The sequence below is a fragment of the Lutra lutra genome, chromosome 3 (assembly GCF_902655055.1).
Source record: "Lutra lutra chromosome 3, mLutLut1.2, whole genome shotgun sequence".
Lineage (NCBI taxonomy): Eukaryota > Metazoa > Chordata > Mammalia > Carnivora > Mustelidae > Lutra > Lutra lutra.
The window spans coordinates 119,419,843-119,431,356 of record NC_062280.1 but is presented as its reverse complement, the minus strand read 5'-3'; the positions used below and the strand labels follow the sequence as shown (position 1 = coordinate 119,431,356).

The window sequence follows — 11,514 nt, the reverse complement described above, 5'->3', positions numbered from 1 at the left end:
TCCATCAGGTAGTCTTTAACTGTACTTTTGGTAGAAGACTGAAATCTTTAAAGGAAAAATTCCATGTTGGAACCAAGCAAATAAACCACTTTAAAATTACTGGGAGAATAACCTGGAATTACAGGAGAGCCCTCATTGTAGTTCACGCCATATAAAAAACTGGCTTACAAAGGTCCTGTATTTAGTTCCTGCCTTGTTCTCTGCATAGTAAATCAGTTTCTTCCCCACAAACAGGAAGATAACCATGGTTCCTCTTCTCAAAAAAAAAGAAAAAAGGTTTAAATTACTTTTATGACTGACAGAACTCGTCTATCTAGTCTGAATGAGTAAAAAAATCTAAGGGTTTGTGGTGAACTTCAGAGAAGAGGCACTAGATCTAGGTTCTGGGCTGGTTCTCTGCCGCCTGGTGATGGGCTTTGCAAAAGGGACATCAATTCCACAGAACCATTACATTTAAAAGGCTGCTTCTGTATGTACAAGATAAAATGACTGGAATTGGACTGAAAATCACTGCTAGCACCTATTTGTTCATTTTGGAATATACGTTTTCCATTTCCTACTGTAACAGACTATGGTAATTTAGGCTCACTACACTCTGGCCACACTCTAGAAACCTCAAAATGGGAATGTAATAGAGCCACAGAAGACTCGGCTCCAGCTTTGACTACTTTATGGCTACTAGCTAGTATTTACTGTTTCTTACAGGTCAAGCCTCTAGAAATATTTAATCGCCACAATCCCATGGGCTGTCCTCTCCATTTTACAAATAAATACCAAGAGATTCAAGTAACTGGTCCAAGGCTGCCAAGCTGCTGGTGCAAAAATGTTCAGCCCAGCTGGTCTTAAGCACGACGCACGCGGACTCGCCAGACAATGATACAAGCCAATCCCCGGCACTGGTAACCAAGTGTCGATAGCCTCTATTTACTCAACTTCGCCAAATCCCTGGCTCTGCTCCCACGTCTTGGGATTCCTCTTTTGTCCCTCCATTTTCAGACCTTCGAAGTAAACCTTCCCAACTTATCCTAAGTGCTAACCCTATACTGGTTCGTCTTCAAAATGCCCTATTCTCCCCATTTTTAAAACATAAAAAGCCCTCACCATGGCACCCATTTTCCTCTTTTTACATCACTGTACCTTGTTTTAGGGAGGCCCATCTCTTTGAGCAGACACAGCTTCTTCAACTTGCCTCAGCTCATGCTATTCCAAAATGCCACCTCATCCTTGTTCTAACCGCAGGCAACAGTCCAGGCCACAAACTCGCCCTCTAATTCATCCCGAGGCTTTCTCAGTCGGCCCCATTTGGGCTTAAACATACCATCCATTACTCAGCATAAACCCCAGATACTACATTAAACCCTGTTCCCGTGCCTTCATGAACTTTCACACTCTGGTTGATTGCACACATATATTTAACAATAGAGTTTTACAAAGGATGCTAAGAGCACTTTTCTTGTATTCTATGGAAGGACCAGAAACATATAGACTTTCTATTAATATCCATACCATAGCACAGCCAAATCTAATTCCTAAATAGACGCATTACAATTTGTTTAGACTTTAAAGGCTTAATGGCAATGATGAGGGGAAGAAAAAGAATTTATTTTACATAACTGAATGAAAAATAATTCAAGAAATAGTAAATAAAATTTAATATGGTCTCATGCGCCCTGAAGGTGGTGGTGCCCGATTTGGAGGTGTGATTGCTATGTCCAGATAGTCTCCTATTTGGAACTTCTGCGACTGCAGGGTCATCGAGTCATCAGTCCCCTTCCTCCCAGACATGGTGCTGCCAATCTCCTTTACTCTGCAGAAAAGGAGACCCAACTGTTAATGGATCACAAGTCAATGAAACTAAATATGCACTGCAAAGTAAACATGGGACTGGATTTGCTCCATATCTTATAGCACGATTAAAATTAATTACTGCATTAAGCTAAACCAGAGTAATAGAATTTATATCCGCCCCCCAAACCAAAGACTTATTAAAAGGTGAGGGGTTATCCCTATCTATTAACCAAAGAGATTATAGGAATTAAAAATTAAAAATTACCTACCGATAGCCAGGCCTTTTAGGATCTGTAAAAACAATTGCAAAATTGAAGTGTGTGCCCTTCTTTCTAGCTTCTGGGTAGACTTCTTTTACTAAACTAGTCAGTTCTTTCAAAGTTGCATCCATCCTGAATTTTTAAAAGAAAACATTATATTTGATTAATCAATAATATAAGAACATAACAAGAATATTGATATACAATGAGTTAATTATGTGTGAATTGTGACCTGTTAGAATTACAACTGTCAAGGTCTTATACTTTAATTTTATTTTTTAAGAGTTTATTTTTAAGTAATCTGACACATAACATGAGGCTCATACCACAACAGTGAGATCGAGTCACATGCTCTACCTGAGCCAGCCAGGTGCCCCATGCTTGATTTTAAAGCAGCTAATAATCCTATCTGCCCCCATAAACTCCCCTTACCAGCCCCAATGATCGAAATGTTAATACATTAAAGTCAGACTATTAGTGCTAAAAGGGAATGCAAGCTGGTGCAGCCACTATGGAAAACAGTATGAACATTTCTCAAAAAGTTGAAAATAGAGCTACCCTTGACCAACAAGTGCCCTGTTAACCACAAAGATACAAATGTAATGATCCAAAGAGGCACCTGCACCCCAATGTTTTTTGGTTTTTTTCCTAAAGATTTGACACAGAGAGATCACAAGTAGGCAGGGAGGCAGCTAGAGACAGGGGGAAGCAGGCTCCCTGCTGAGCACACAGCCCAATGCGGAGCTCTATCCCAAGACCCTGAGATCATGACCTGAGCCAAAGGCAGAGGCTTAACCCACTGAGCCACCCAGGCACCCCGCACCCCAATGTTTACAGCAACAAGGACCACAACAGCCAAACTATGGAAAGAGCGCAGATGTCCATCGACAGATGAATGGATAAAAGATCATGTGGTATATATACACAGCCATCAAAAGGGGGAAATCTTGCTATGTGTAACGACGTGGATGGAACTAGAGGGTATTATGCTAAGCAAACTATGTCAGAGAAAGACAATTATCATATGATCTCACATATATGTGGAATTTAAGAAACAAGATCATAGGGGAAGAGAGGAAAAAAATGAAACAAGATGAAACCAGAGAGAGAGAGACAAACCATAAGAGACTCTTAATCTCAGGAAAGGTTGCTTGAGTGTAGGGGGCTGGGACGGGGCTGCTGGGTGATGGTCACTGGGGAGGGGAATGTACTGTGGTGAGTCCTGTGTGTTGTGTAAGACTGATGGAATCACAGACCTGTACCCCTGAAACAAATACATTATATGTTAATAATAAAAAAAGAAAAAGAAAAAAATAAATATACCTATCCAAAAAAGGGGTGGGGGGCACTTCAGGGATTATATTTGTTATCTTTTGTTGCTATATAACATCTTACTGGCATAGTGATTTACTTGTTTAAGAGTAACTACTCCAAAGTAATCCAATTAAAATAATTATATTTCCTTATCTCTAAAGCATGTACTTTTCCACATTTCATGTCTAAAGTTGGAATGCATCTTAGAATCAATGACAGGAAAGCATTTTCATTAAGATGTAGTATTTCTTCTTTCTAAGATGGAATCTTAAGAGTTTTACAGTAGATAGAGCCATAAAACCAATGAAACATGAAATTTTCTTTAGGACTAAGCATAGTTTCCTTTCACAGTACATATTCTTGCCCTGCAAATATTTATTTGAACTCAGAACTTAAAACAGTCCTCTGAGCTAATATGACACAACCTGAAAAAAATCTTTCTAAATATGAGCATCTTGGAAAAAGTTAACAAACTGTAACAGTGTAAATTTTTATAGTTTTCTTTCATGACAACTAAAAGAATGAAATGGATGATGTGAAACTGAAACAATTTTGCCTGTAGGGGGCCACAAAATGAAAACAAGGGACACTAGATACTCTCCAAGAGTGTTCTCTCCAAAACATGCCCTGGCTCTCTCCTAATACCATCAAAACTACCATCACTGGGGCGTCTGAATGGCTCAGTTCATTGAGCATCTGACTCTTGACCTCAACTAGGGTCTTGAGTTCAAGCCCCATGTTGGGTTCCACAATGGGTGTGGAGCCTACTTAAAGAAAAACAACAAAAAAACCTCTATTATCACTCACATCATTGCTCAGGCCATAAACCTAAAAGTTTTTCCCATTTCCATCCCATTATTTCTACCTCCTAAATACAGAGCATATCATTTTCTCCATTTTTCACCATCACAGATTTCTATACCTCATTATTTAACTGCCTTTGACTCATCTCCATCTCAGTTTTTTAAAGTTTCTGTGTAAAGCTGTTGTCACACGAGTGACACCTGTTACCACCACCCGGGGAGGAGACCAACCACCTGGTGGATAGCAAAGAGCCCAAAAATGCCTTCCACCAGGAGCAGCAATCCCAGAATATCAACCTACTGCATTAGCTTGCAGGTGGTGGGGTTGCCAAGACAGACACAACTCAGAGACAACAGAGGGAACAATGCTTTACTTGCACTGAGAAAAGACAGCAGAAGATATGCTTCATGAAGTGTGGGTCCCCCATGGCCAGCAGGTCTCCCCCTGTAGCTGTTGCCCAGACAGTCTGCATGTACCCTTCTTGTGCTGCAGGTAAAGACCCCTGAGAACAGATACTGCAGGTCAGGTCCCACACAATGGCACACAGGCAGAACAAAGAACATATCAAACCCAGAATAGGGAAAGATACTCCCAAAGACATTTACCCAGCACAGTTGTGAGAGCTCTTTAACTCTTTGCAAAAAAACAAAACAAAACAAAACAAAAAAAACAGGGGTGCCTGGGTGGCTCAGGGGACTGAGCCTTCGGCTCAGGTCATGATCTCAGGGTCCTGGGATGGAGTCCCGCATCGGGCTCTCTGCTCAGCAGGGAGCCTGCTTCCCACCCCCCTCTCTCTCTGCCTGCCTCTCTACCTACTTGTGATCTCTATCAAATAAATAAATAAAATCTTTGAAAACAAAAACAAAAACAAAAAGCCAAATGAAAAAACCCTTCTGGGCCCCAGGTCACTCATGTGGCCATGCAGGGAAGGGGTGAGAAGCTGTGCATGACTGCCTTTCTCCACTTGACGGATCTTCATGTTACTTAAAGAGGTGGGAAAGCCATATGCAAAAAGGTAGTAAATTATATCCCAAATTTCACCAACCAGAAATAACCAGTGATATTTAACATCACTTGTAGGCATCTTTTTTTTTTACATATACACAATGCTACAGAAAAAAAATCTTAAGATTATCAAGCATATTATACATACTAAGATTATAACTGTAATTATTAATAATGAATAATGCAATTATTAAGGTAATTATTTTATATAATTATAAGTGTAATTCATGCTTCAAATATTACATGTATTTTTAATAAAACTCACATTTACTTGAGTTTAACAGAATAAAAAACAAATTGAAGGAATTATAAAATTTTAATAAAGATTCAGTTACCCCTATCACCACCTAATTTTGTAACTTCTTATTTACTCTGTCAGAGTTCTACTCTGTTCTGCAACAATTCCCGGGGCTATTTTAACTCTGTCCCCATGAAGTCTGAGGCAAGACGGATTTTTTTTAAACCCGATCTTCTGATGCTAATTACTCTGCATCAGCTATTCCCTGGTACACCTTACATGATATGTACAAGAAAGGGTCCTTTCTTCCTTTCTAAAAACACTTCCCATATTGTCATCTTGTTCCTAGTGAACATGCGGAATTTGGTTTACATCTGTTATCAGTTCTGACAGTGAATCTCCTATAAGCTTCTAACCTAACAACCACCTCCCTAGACCAGTAGTTGGGAGTGCCAAGTATTGCCTTCTGACCACTGGTCCAAAGCTTGAGGAATGCAAGAGCTCTCTTGGGGCTGAAGTCTTTGTGTTGCCAATGTGAGACTCAGTTTTGTGTCAGTTTGGCAAAGCTACAACCTCAGTTATTCAATCACAATAATAAAGGTGTTACTAGATGGTATTTTGTGTATATGGTCAAAGTCTATAACCAGTTGGCTTTAAATTTAAATTACCCCAGTTAATCTGAGTAAGCCTCACTCAATCACTCAGAGTAGGCCTGATTCTATTAGTTGAAAAGGGCTTACGAGAGCAGAGGCTTCCCTGCAGAAGAAATTCAAGCTGCTATGGGGAGCCTTAGCTCTTGCTTAAGAGTTCCTGCCTGATGGGGCGCCTGGGTGGCTCAGTGGGTTAAAGCCTCAGCCTTCGGCTCAGGTCATGGTCTCAGGTCCTGGGATCGAGCCCCGCATCAGGCTCTCTGCTCAGCAGGGAGCCTGCTTCCTCCTTTCTCTCTGCCTGCCTCTCTGCCTGCTTGTGATCTCTGTCAAATAAATAGATAAAAAAATCTTTGAAAAAAAAAAAGTTCCCACCTGGGGGTGTCTGGGTGGCTCAGCCGTTAAGCATCTGTGTTAAGCCTCTGCCTTTGGCTCGGGTCATGATCCCAAGGTCCTGGGCTCAAGCCCTGCATCAGGTTCCCTGCTCAGCAGTAAGCCTGTCTCTCCCTCTTACACTCCCCTTGCTTGTGTTCCCTCTCTGTGTCTGTCAACTAAATAAAATCTTTAAAAAAAAAAAAAAAAAAAATTCCTGTCTGGCCCTTCCTTAGAGCTCACCTCACAGACTGGGAACTTAAGAGTTATCTAGGTAGCCCTCGGAATCATGTAAGCCAATTAATTCTCTGCAATAAATCACTTCATAGAGATCTCCTACTGGTTCCATTTTTCAATCTGAACCCTGACAGAGCTACCTAGGTAATTCTCTTTCTATATAACATGTTTAATGACCACCCAAGCACAGGAGATTAACCACTCCTGTGGTGTCTGGCTTGAACTTTGGCAAACTCAACTTGCTTCTGTTAGGCTCCTCTGGACTTCATTCCTTTTTCTCTGACTTATCTTAGGACTGCCTATTTAGTCCCTCAGTCTACTTCTACAAACAGAGAATTCCCAAGATTTGTTGACTAATCTTCCTTCAGTACTCCTTCTGGAAAAGGGGGCAGGGCTCCGTGCTGTCACACCAACCACTCAATCTTTTAGAATCTTTGTCTTTGGCCATCATTTTGAGGTGTAACATAAGGTTGCCTTTCCTTATTTGGTTGCAGTTTAGAGATAGGGCAATTTAGGGCAGAATTTTTCTGCATTTTTAAATTTTCTGGATTAGGAATAGAGGACCTCTAGAACAATCTCACTCTGCCATCTTCACCCTAAAGTTTTACCTAATTATTATTTATTCATCTGCTTTCTCTGTTAGACTCAGCTTACTACAGGGAGGGGCAGTACCTTCTTTCCTTCATACCGTCAGAATCTAACCACCGCACCTAGCAAATAGAACTCTTACTGCTGGAAGAAGTATACACTTTAATCTCCAAACAGAAGTTTTCATCAATACATTAGTAACAGTTCTTCCTCGTAAGTTAAATCAAACTTTCTGGAACTTTATCCTGGAATGATGCTGAACTAAAATCACACTACATAAATTTAACAAGTACCTACAAAAGACAAATTGGGTCCCAATCTTTAAAAGAATCAAGTTTTACTATGCTGGGCTCACAGTTTAAAATCACACACCTTTCTGGGGCTGTAAAATGGTGCAGCTCCTGTGAAAAGCAGTTTGGCAGTTCCTCAGAAAGTTAAACATATAATAACGGTATGATCCAGCAATCCCATTTCTAGGTCTATACCCAAAATAACTGAAATCAAGGACTCAAAACAGATACTTGTATACCCAGTTCATAGCAGCGTTATTCACAAAGCCAAAAAATGGAAACTCAGGTACCTATCAACAAAAAAGTGGATAGACAAAATGTGGTACGTTGATACACACTGAATATTCATCCATAAAAAAGAATGAAGTTCTGTTACAAGCTACAACATGGATGAACCCTGTAAATATTATACTAAGTGAAATAAGCCAGACACAACAAATATTGTATGAGTCCACTACACAAGTGGACACAAATATCTAGAACAGGCAAATTCATATAGATATAAACTAGATTAGAGTCTAACAGGGGAAAGAAAGGAATGGTGAGTTATTGCTTATTGGGTACAAAACTTCTGCCAGGGAGTAAAAGAAAAAGTTTTGGTAATGGGTAATGGTTACACAAATGTGATGTAATTCTACCACAAAACATATTTTTAAACCTTATTAACCTTTTACTGCTACTAACAGCTATTATGATGTCAAACTCAGGAAATATATGCAGCTCTAAAGATACGCTTGTAATATGTAATGGCCCTAGACAGACTTGGGGGTATAGAAGGTACAGGTGAGATATAAACTTTAAGGGGCAGGTCTTCAGGAAACACACCAAAAGCTTTTCCATTAAGCACCAGATCAGAAATCAATTGTTTTTTATTTTTTAATGCACCCAAGGCTTAATATTACACAGAAATGCTCTTGAAGATAAATATCCCATGACTCCTCCTTACCATGTTATTCCAGTACCACTTATTTATGAGCCCCTTAACGGCAGCTATTGCATTTTATTTATCTACATATTATATTTGTACCAAGCAGCCACAACAGTGATAGCAATCTTGGGTGTGTCAATTCTTCACAACCCAAAACTTTGAACATTAAACCTAACAGTATTACCAGATGGCGTGAATCCCCTTTTACCTAACAGCTAAAATCTCTAACTTCCCGAGAGCTGGGCCCAAAGACCCCGAGTGACAGAAAGCAAAGTCGAGAGGATATTTCTTCACTGGCACAGGGAATTATTTAATGTTACTGCCGGACCCTCCCAACCCCCAACGGCCGCGCCCCCGCGCCCCCCACCACCCCCGCGCCCTCACCAGGTGTAGATCTGCAGCTCGCTGGACGGTACATTTCCGCGGGAAAACTCGTCCATTCGGTGGTGGCGGCCGTTATTGGTGGTGAAAACACGCAGCAGCAGTGGGCACGTCTGAGAGCGAGAGGAGGAAAAGGAAGGGCAGAAGTTAAAGAAAATGACTGTGAGTCCGGAGCTCCCTTTCCCTCCGGAGATGCCGGGGCCTCCGAACTGCCCGGGGAGCAAAACACCGCCGCCTTCCGCACACAGGCCTCGCTCTCCGCCCCGCCGGGCCCACCTCCACCTCTTTCCGGACCCCATACTTTCTCCCGATCGATCGGTTTCTCCGGTTCCTTCTTAATTTCCTCCTGGGTAACGCGCGACTCCACCGCCATCTTCCTCCTACGGCCCGCGAGACGCTCGGTCTGACCTCCGACCCCTGCAGCGAGCATGAGAACGAACTCTCTCGCGAGGAGAAACTCGAGGCTTTATAGAAGACCGGGGTAAGAGGGGAGGGGCGTTCGCTGGCGCAAGCGCAGTTCATTGTGCGGCGCCTGTGCCCGGGCCCGGCCGCGCTTGCGGTTTGCGTGCTCTGAAAAAGGCGGGCGTTGGCGTCCGCGGGGCGGAGCTTCTAAGGGATACTAGCCTTGGTGGGTGTTTGGTGGTCTGGGAAATCACGGAGATGAGCCCAAGGCACACGAGCTTGCGGAGGCATTTTTCCTACGCAATGAATAAGTTAACCACTCTTAAGAGTGGTACAGGAGGTAAGTGAGTAAGCAAAAGCATGACTTTATTAGCAAAGTATCCTTTTTATAAAGGAATAACAAGCTCTGAAATGGACCCTAGTATGTGGACCCCTGAGTGAAGACAGAAGACGCTCTGCAAAGCTGAGGGGAAGACAAAATGCCCTGCAGTAAGTGCTCACGAAATAATTAGTGATCTGTACTGGGGAAAAGTGAATTGGACTCTTCCCGCACCACAGTGGAGCAAAGCCGAAATGTGAACAGCAAAACTAGAACTTTGTGGATGTAACATCATAAACTATCTTCATGATCAATGGATTGGAGCACCAAGAAAAAAGATCAATAGATAAAAAGCAAATCCCAAGATTAAATAAATAAATAAATAAAGGGATGTCTGGGTGGCTCAGTTGATTAAGCGGCTGCCTTCGGCTCAGGTCATGATATCAGCGTCCTGGGATCTAGTCCCACATCGGGCTCCTTGCTCAGCGGGGAGCCTGCTTCTCCCTCTGCCTCTGCCTGCCACTCTGTCTGCCTGTGCTCATGCTCTCTCTCTCTCTCTAACAAATAAATAAAATCTTTAAATAAATAAATAAATAAAGGAACACATGCTATAAAAAGCACTAACCAGGAAAGATTGATAAATTTGACTAGATTTAAATTTAAAACACACACACACACACAAAACCTGACCTTCAAAATACACCTTAGGGAAAGAAAGACAAAAACCACAGAGTGGAAAAAAAAAAATCTACGATGCATGTGATTGACGAAAGCTAGTGTCCAGAATATATACGGAAAATGACAGACATCCCAATAGAAAATGGGTAAAATAATTGAATAAGTGCTTCTAAAATGAAAAAATCCAAATGACCAATAAACATATAAGGTGCCCAAACTCATTACCAACCAGGGAATGCATTAAAGCCATAGTGATTGGCTTTAATTGATTGGTTTGTAACAAACTATACTCACTAGCTTGGCAAAAATTAGAAACTGACAACATTTGTTGGTAGACTAATGAGAATTTTCTAATACTTGTGGTGAATGCAGAAACTGGTATACCCACTTTGGAAAGTAGTTTAGGATTATTTAATAAAATTGAAGATATGTATATGTTAGATCCAATAATCTCACTGCTTGGTATATACCCTAGAGATAGGAAATCTTGATCAAGGGTATCCAGAGACATTATAAGAATGTTCTTGGCCATTTTGTAAGAACAAAAAGCTCAAAACAACCCCAATTCCATCATGAAGACAATAATTCCAAGAATTGTGTTGTACTATACAGAAACAAAAGTACCAAACAGCAATGGAATACTATATAGCAACAAAAATGAACAAACTATAGCTACATGAAACTACAACTATGTGAAACAGCATGAATTGACTCTGTGAATCCATTTTTGTAATGTTCAAAAGCAGGCAATACTAAACTATACTGTTCAGGAGACATTCCCAGGTGATAAGTCTATAAAAAGAAAAGTAATGAAGTAATTGCCACAAAAGTCAGAATGGTAATTACCTCTGAGAAAAAATGGTGATGAGGTTGGGGGAACGCAAAGGAGGTGTTGCTGGAGTGTTGGCAACATTCTTTTACCTCTGTGGTGGTTGCACAGTTTTTATTTTAAATCATTCATTAAGCAGTGTGTTTATGTTTTACACTCTCTGTATGAAAGCTGTATCTTGCTATTTAAAAAAAGCCCCCCTCAAGAATGCCTATCAATTGATAAAAAACATACAATCCAATAGAAAAGTGAGCACAAGTTGTGATAGGTATTTCATAGAAGAAAAAACGCAAATTACATATAACCATATAAACATGAAAAGATGCCCAATCTCATGAATAATCATAGAAATGCACATTTAATCCACAACAAAGTAACATTTCACTCAGATTGGTCAAAATGTAAAAACCTAACAAGTATGGGCAAGGATATGG

At 40.8% G+C, this 11,514-nt stretch overlaps 1 protein-coding gene across 3 annotated transcripts; it reads right to left on the bottom strand.

Annotated features, from left to right (window-relative positions):
* Positions 1-1,581: 1,581 nt before the first annotated feature.
* On the bottom strand, positions 1,582-9,389 carry SAP18 (Sin3A associated protein 18). 3 transcript variants are annotated; one of them, XM_047722888.1, is made up of 4 exons: positions 9,135-9,389; positions 8,856-8,965; positions 2,058-2,180; positions 1,582-1,807 (listed from the first exon to the last, which is right to left on the bottom strand). In XM_047722888.1, exons 1-4 carry the CDS (start codon positions 9,372-9,374, stop codon positions 1,651-1,653), a joined length of 630 nt encoding a protein of 209 aa, XP_047578844.1. In that variant the 5' UTR covers positions 9,375-9,389; the 3' UTR covers positions 1,582-1,650. The 3 variants fall into 3 exon arrangements, with proteins under 3 accessions (XP_047578844.1, XP_047578845.1, XP_047578847.1); XM_047722889.1 differs by having other exon boundaries at positions 9,147-9,389; XM_047722891.1 differs by having other exon boundaries at positions 9,154-9,312.
* Between the last annotated feature and the right edge of the window lie 2,125 nt (positions 9,390-11,514).

Coding starts and splice junctions, on each gene's coding strand:
- SAP18 (XM_047722888.1), bottom strand. CDS start 9,374: ATGAACTGCGCTTGCGCCAGCGAACGCCCCTCCCCTCTTACCCCGGTC. Junction 2,181..8,855: donor GAGCTGCAGATCTACACCTG/GTGAGGGCGCGG, acceptor TTAAAAATTCAG/GATGGATGCAACTTTGAAAG. Junction 1,808..2,057: donor CCTAAAAGGCCTGGCTATCG/GTAGGTAATTTT, acceptor CCTTTTCTGCAG/AGTAAAGGAGATTGGCAGCA.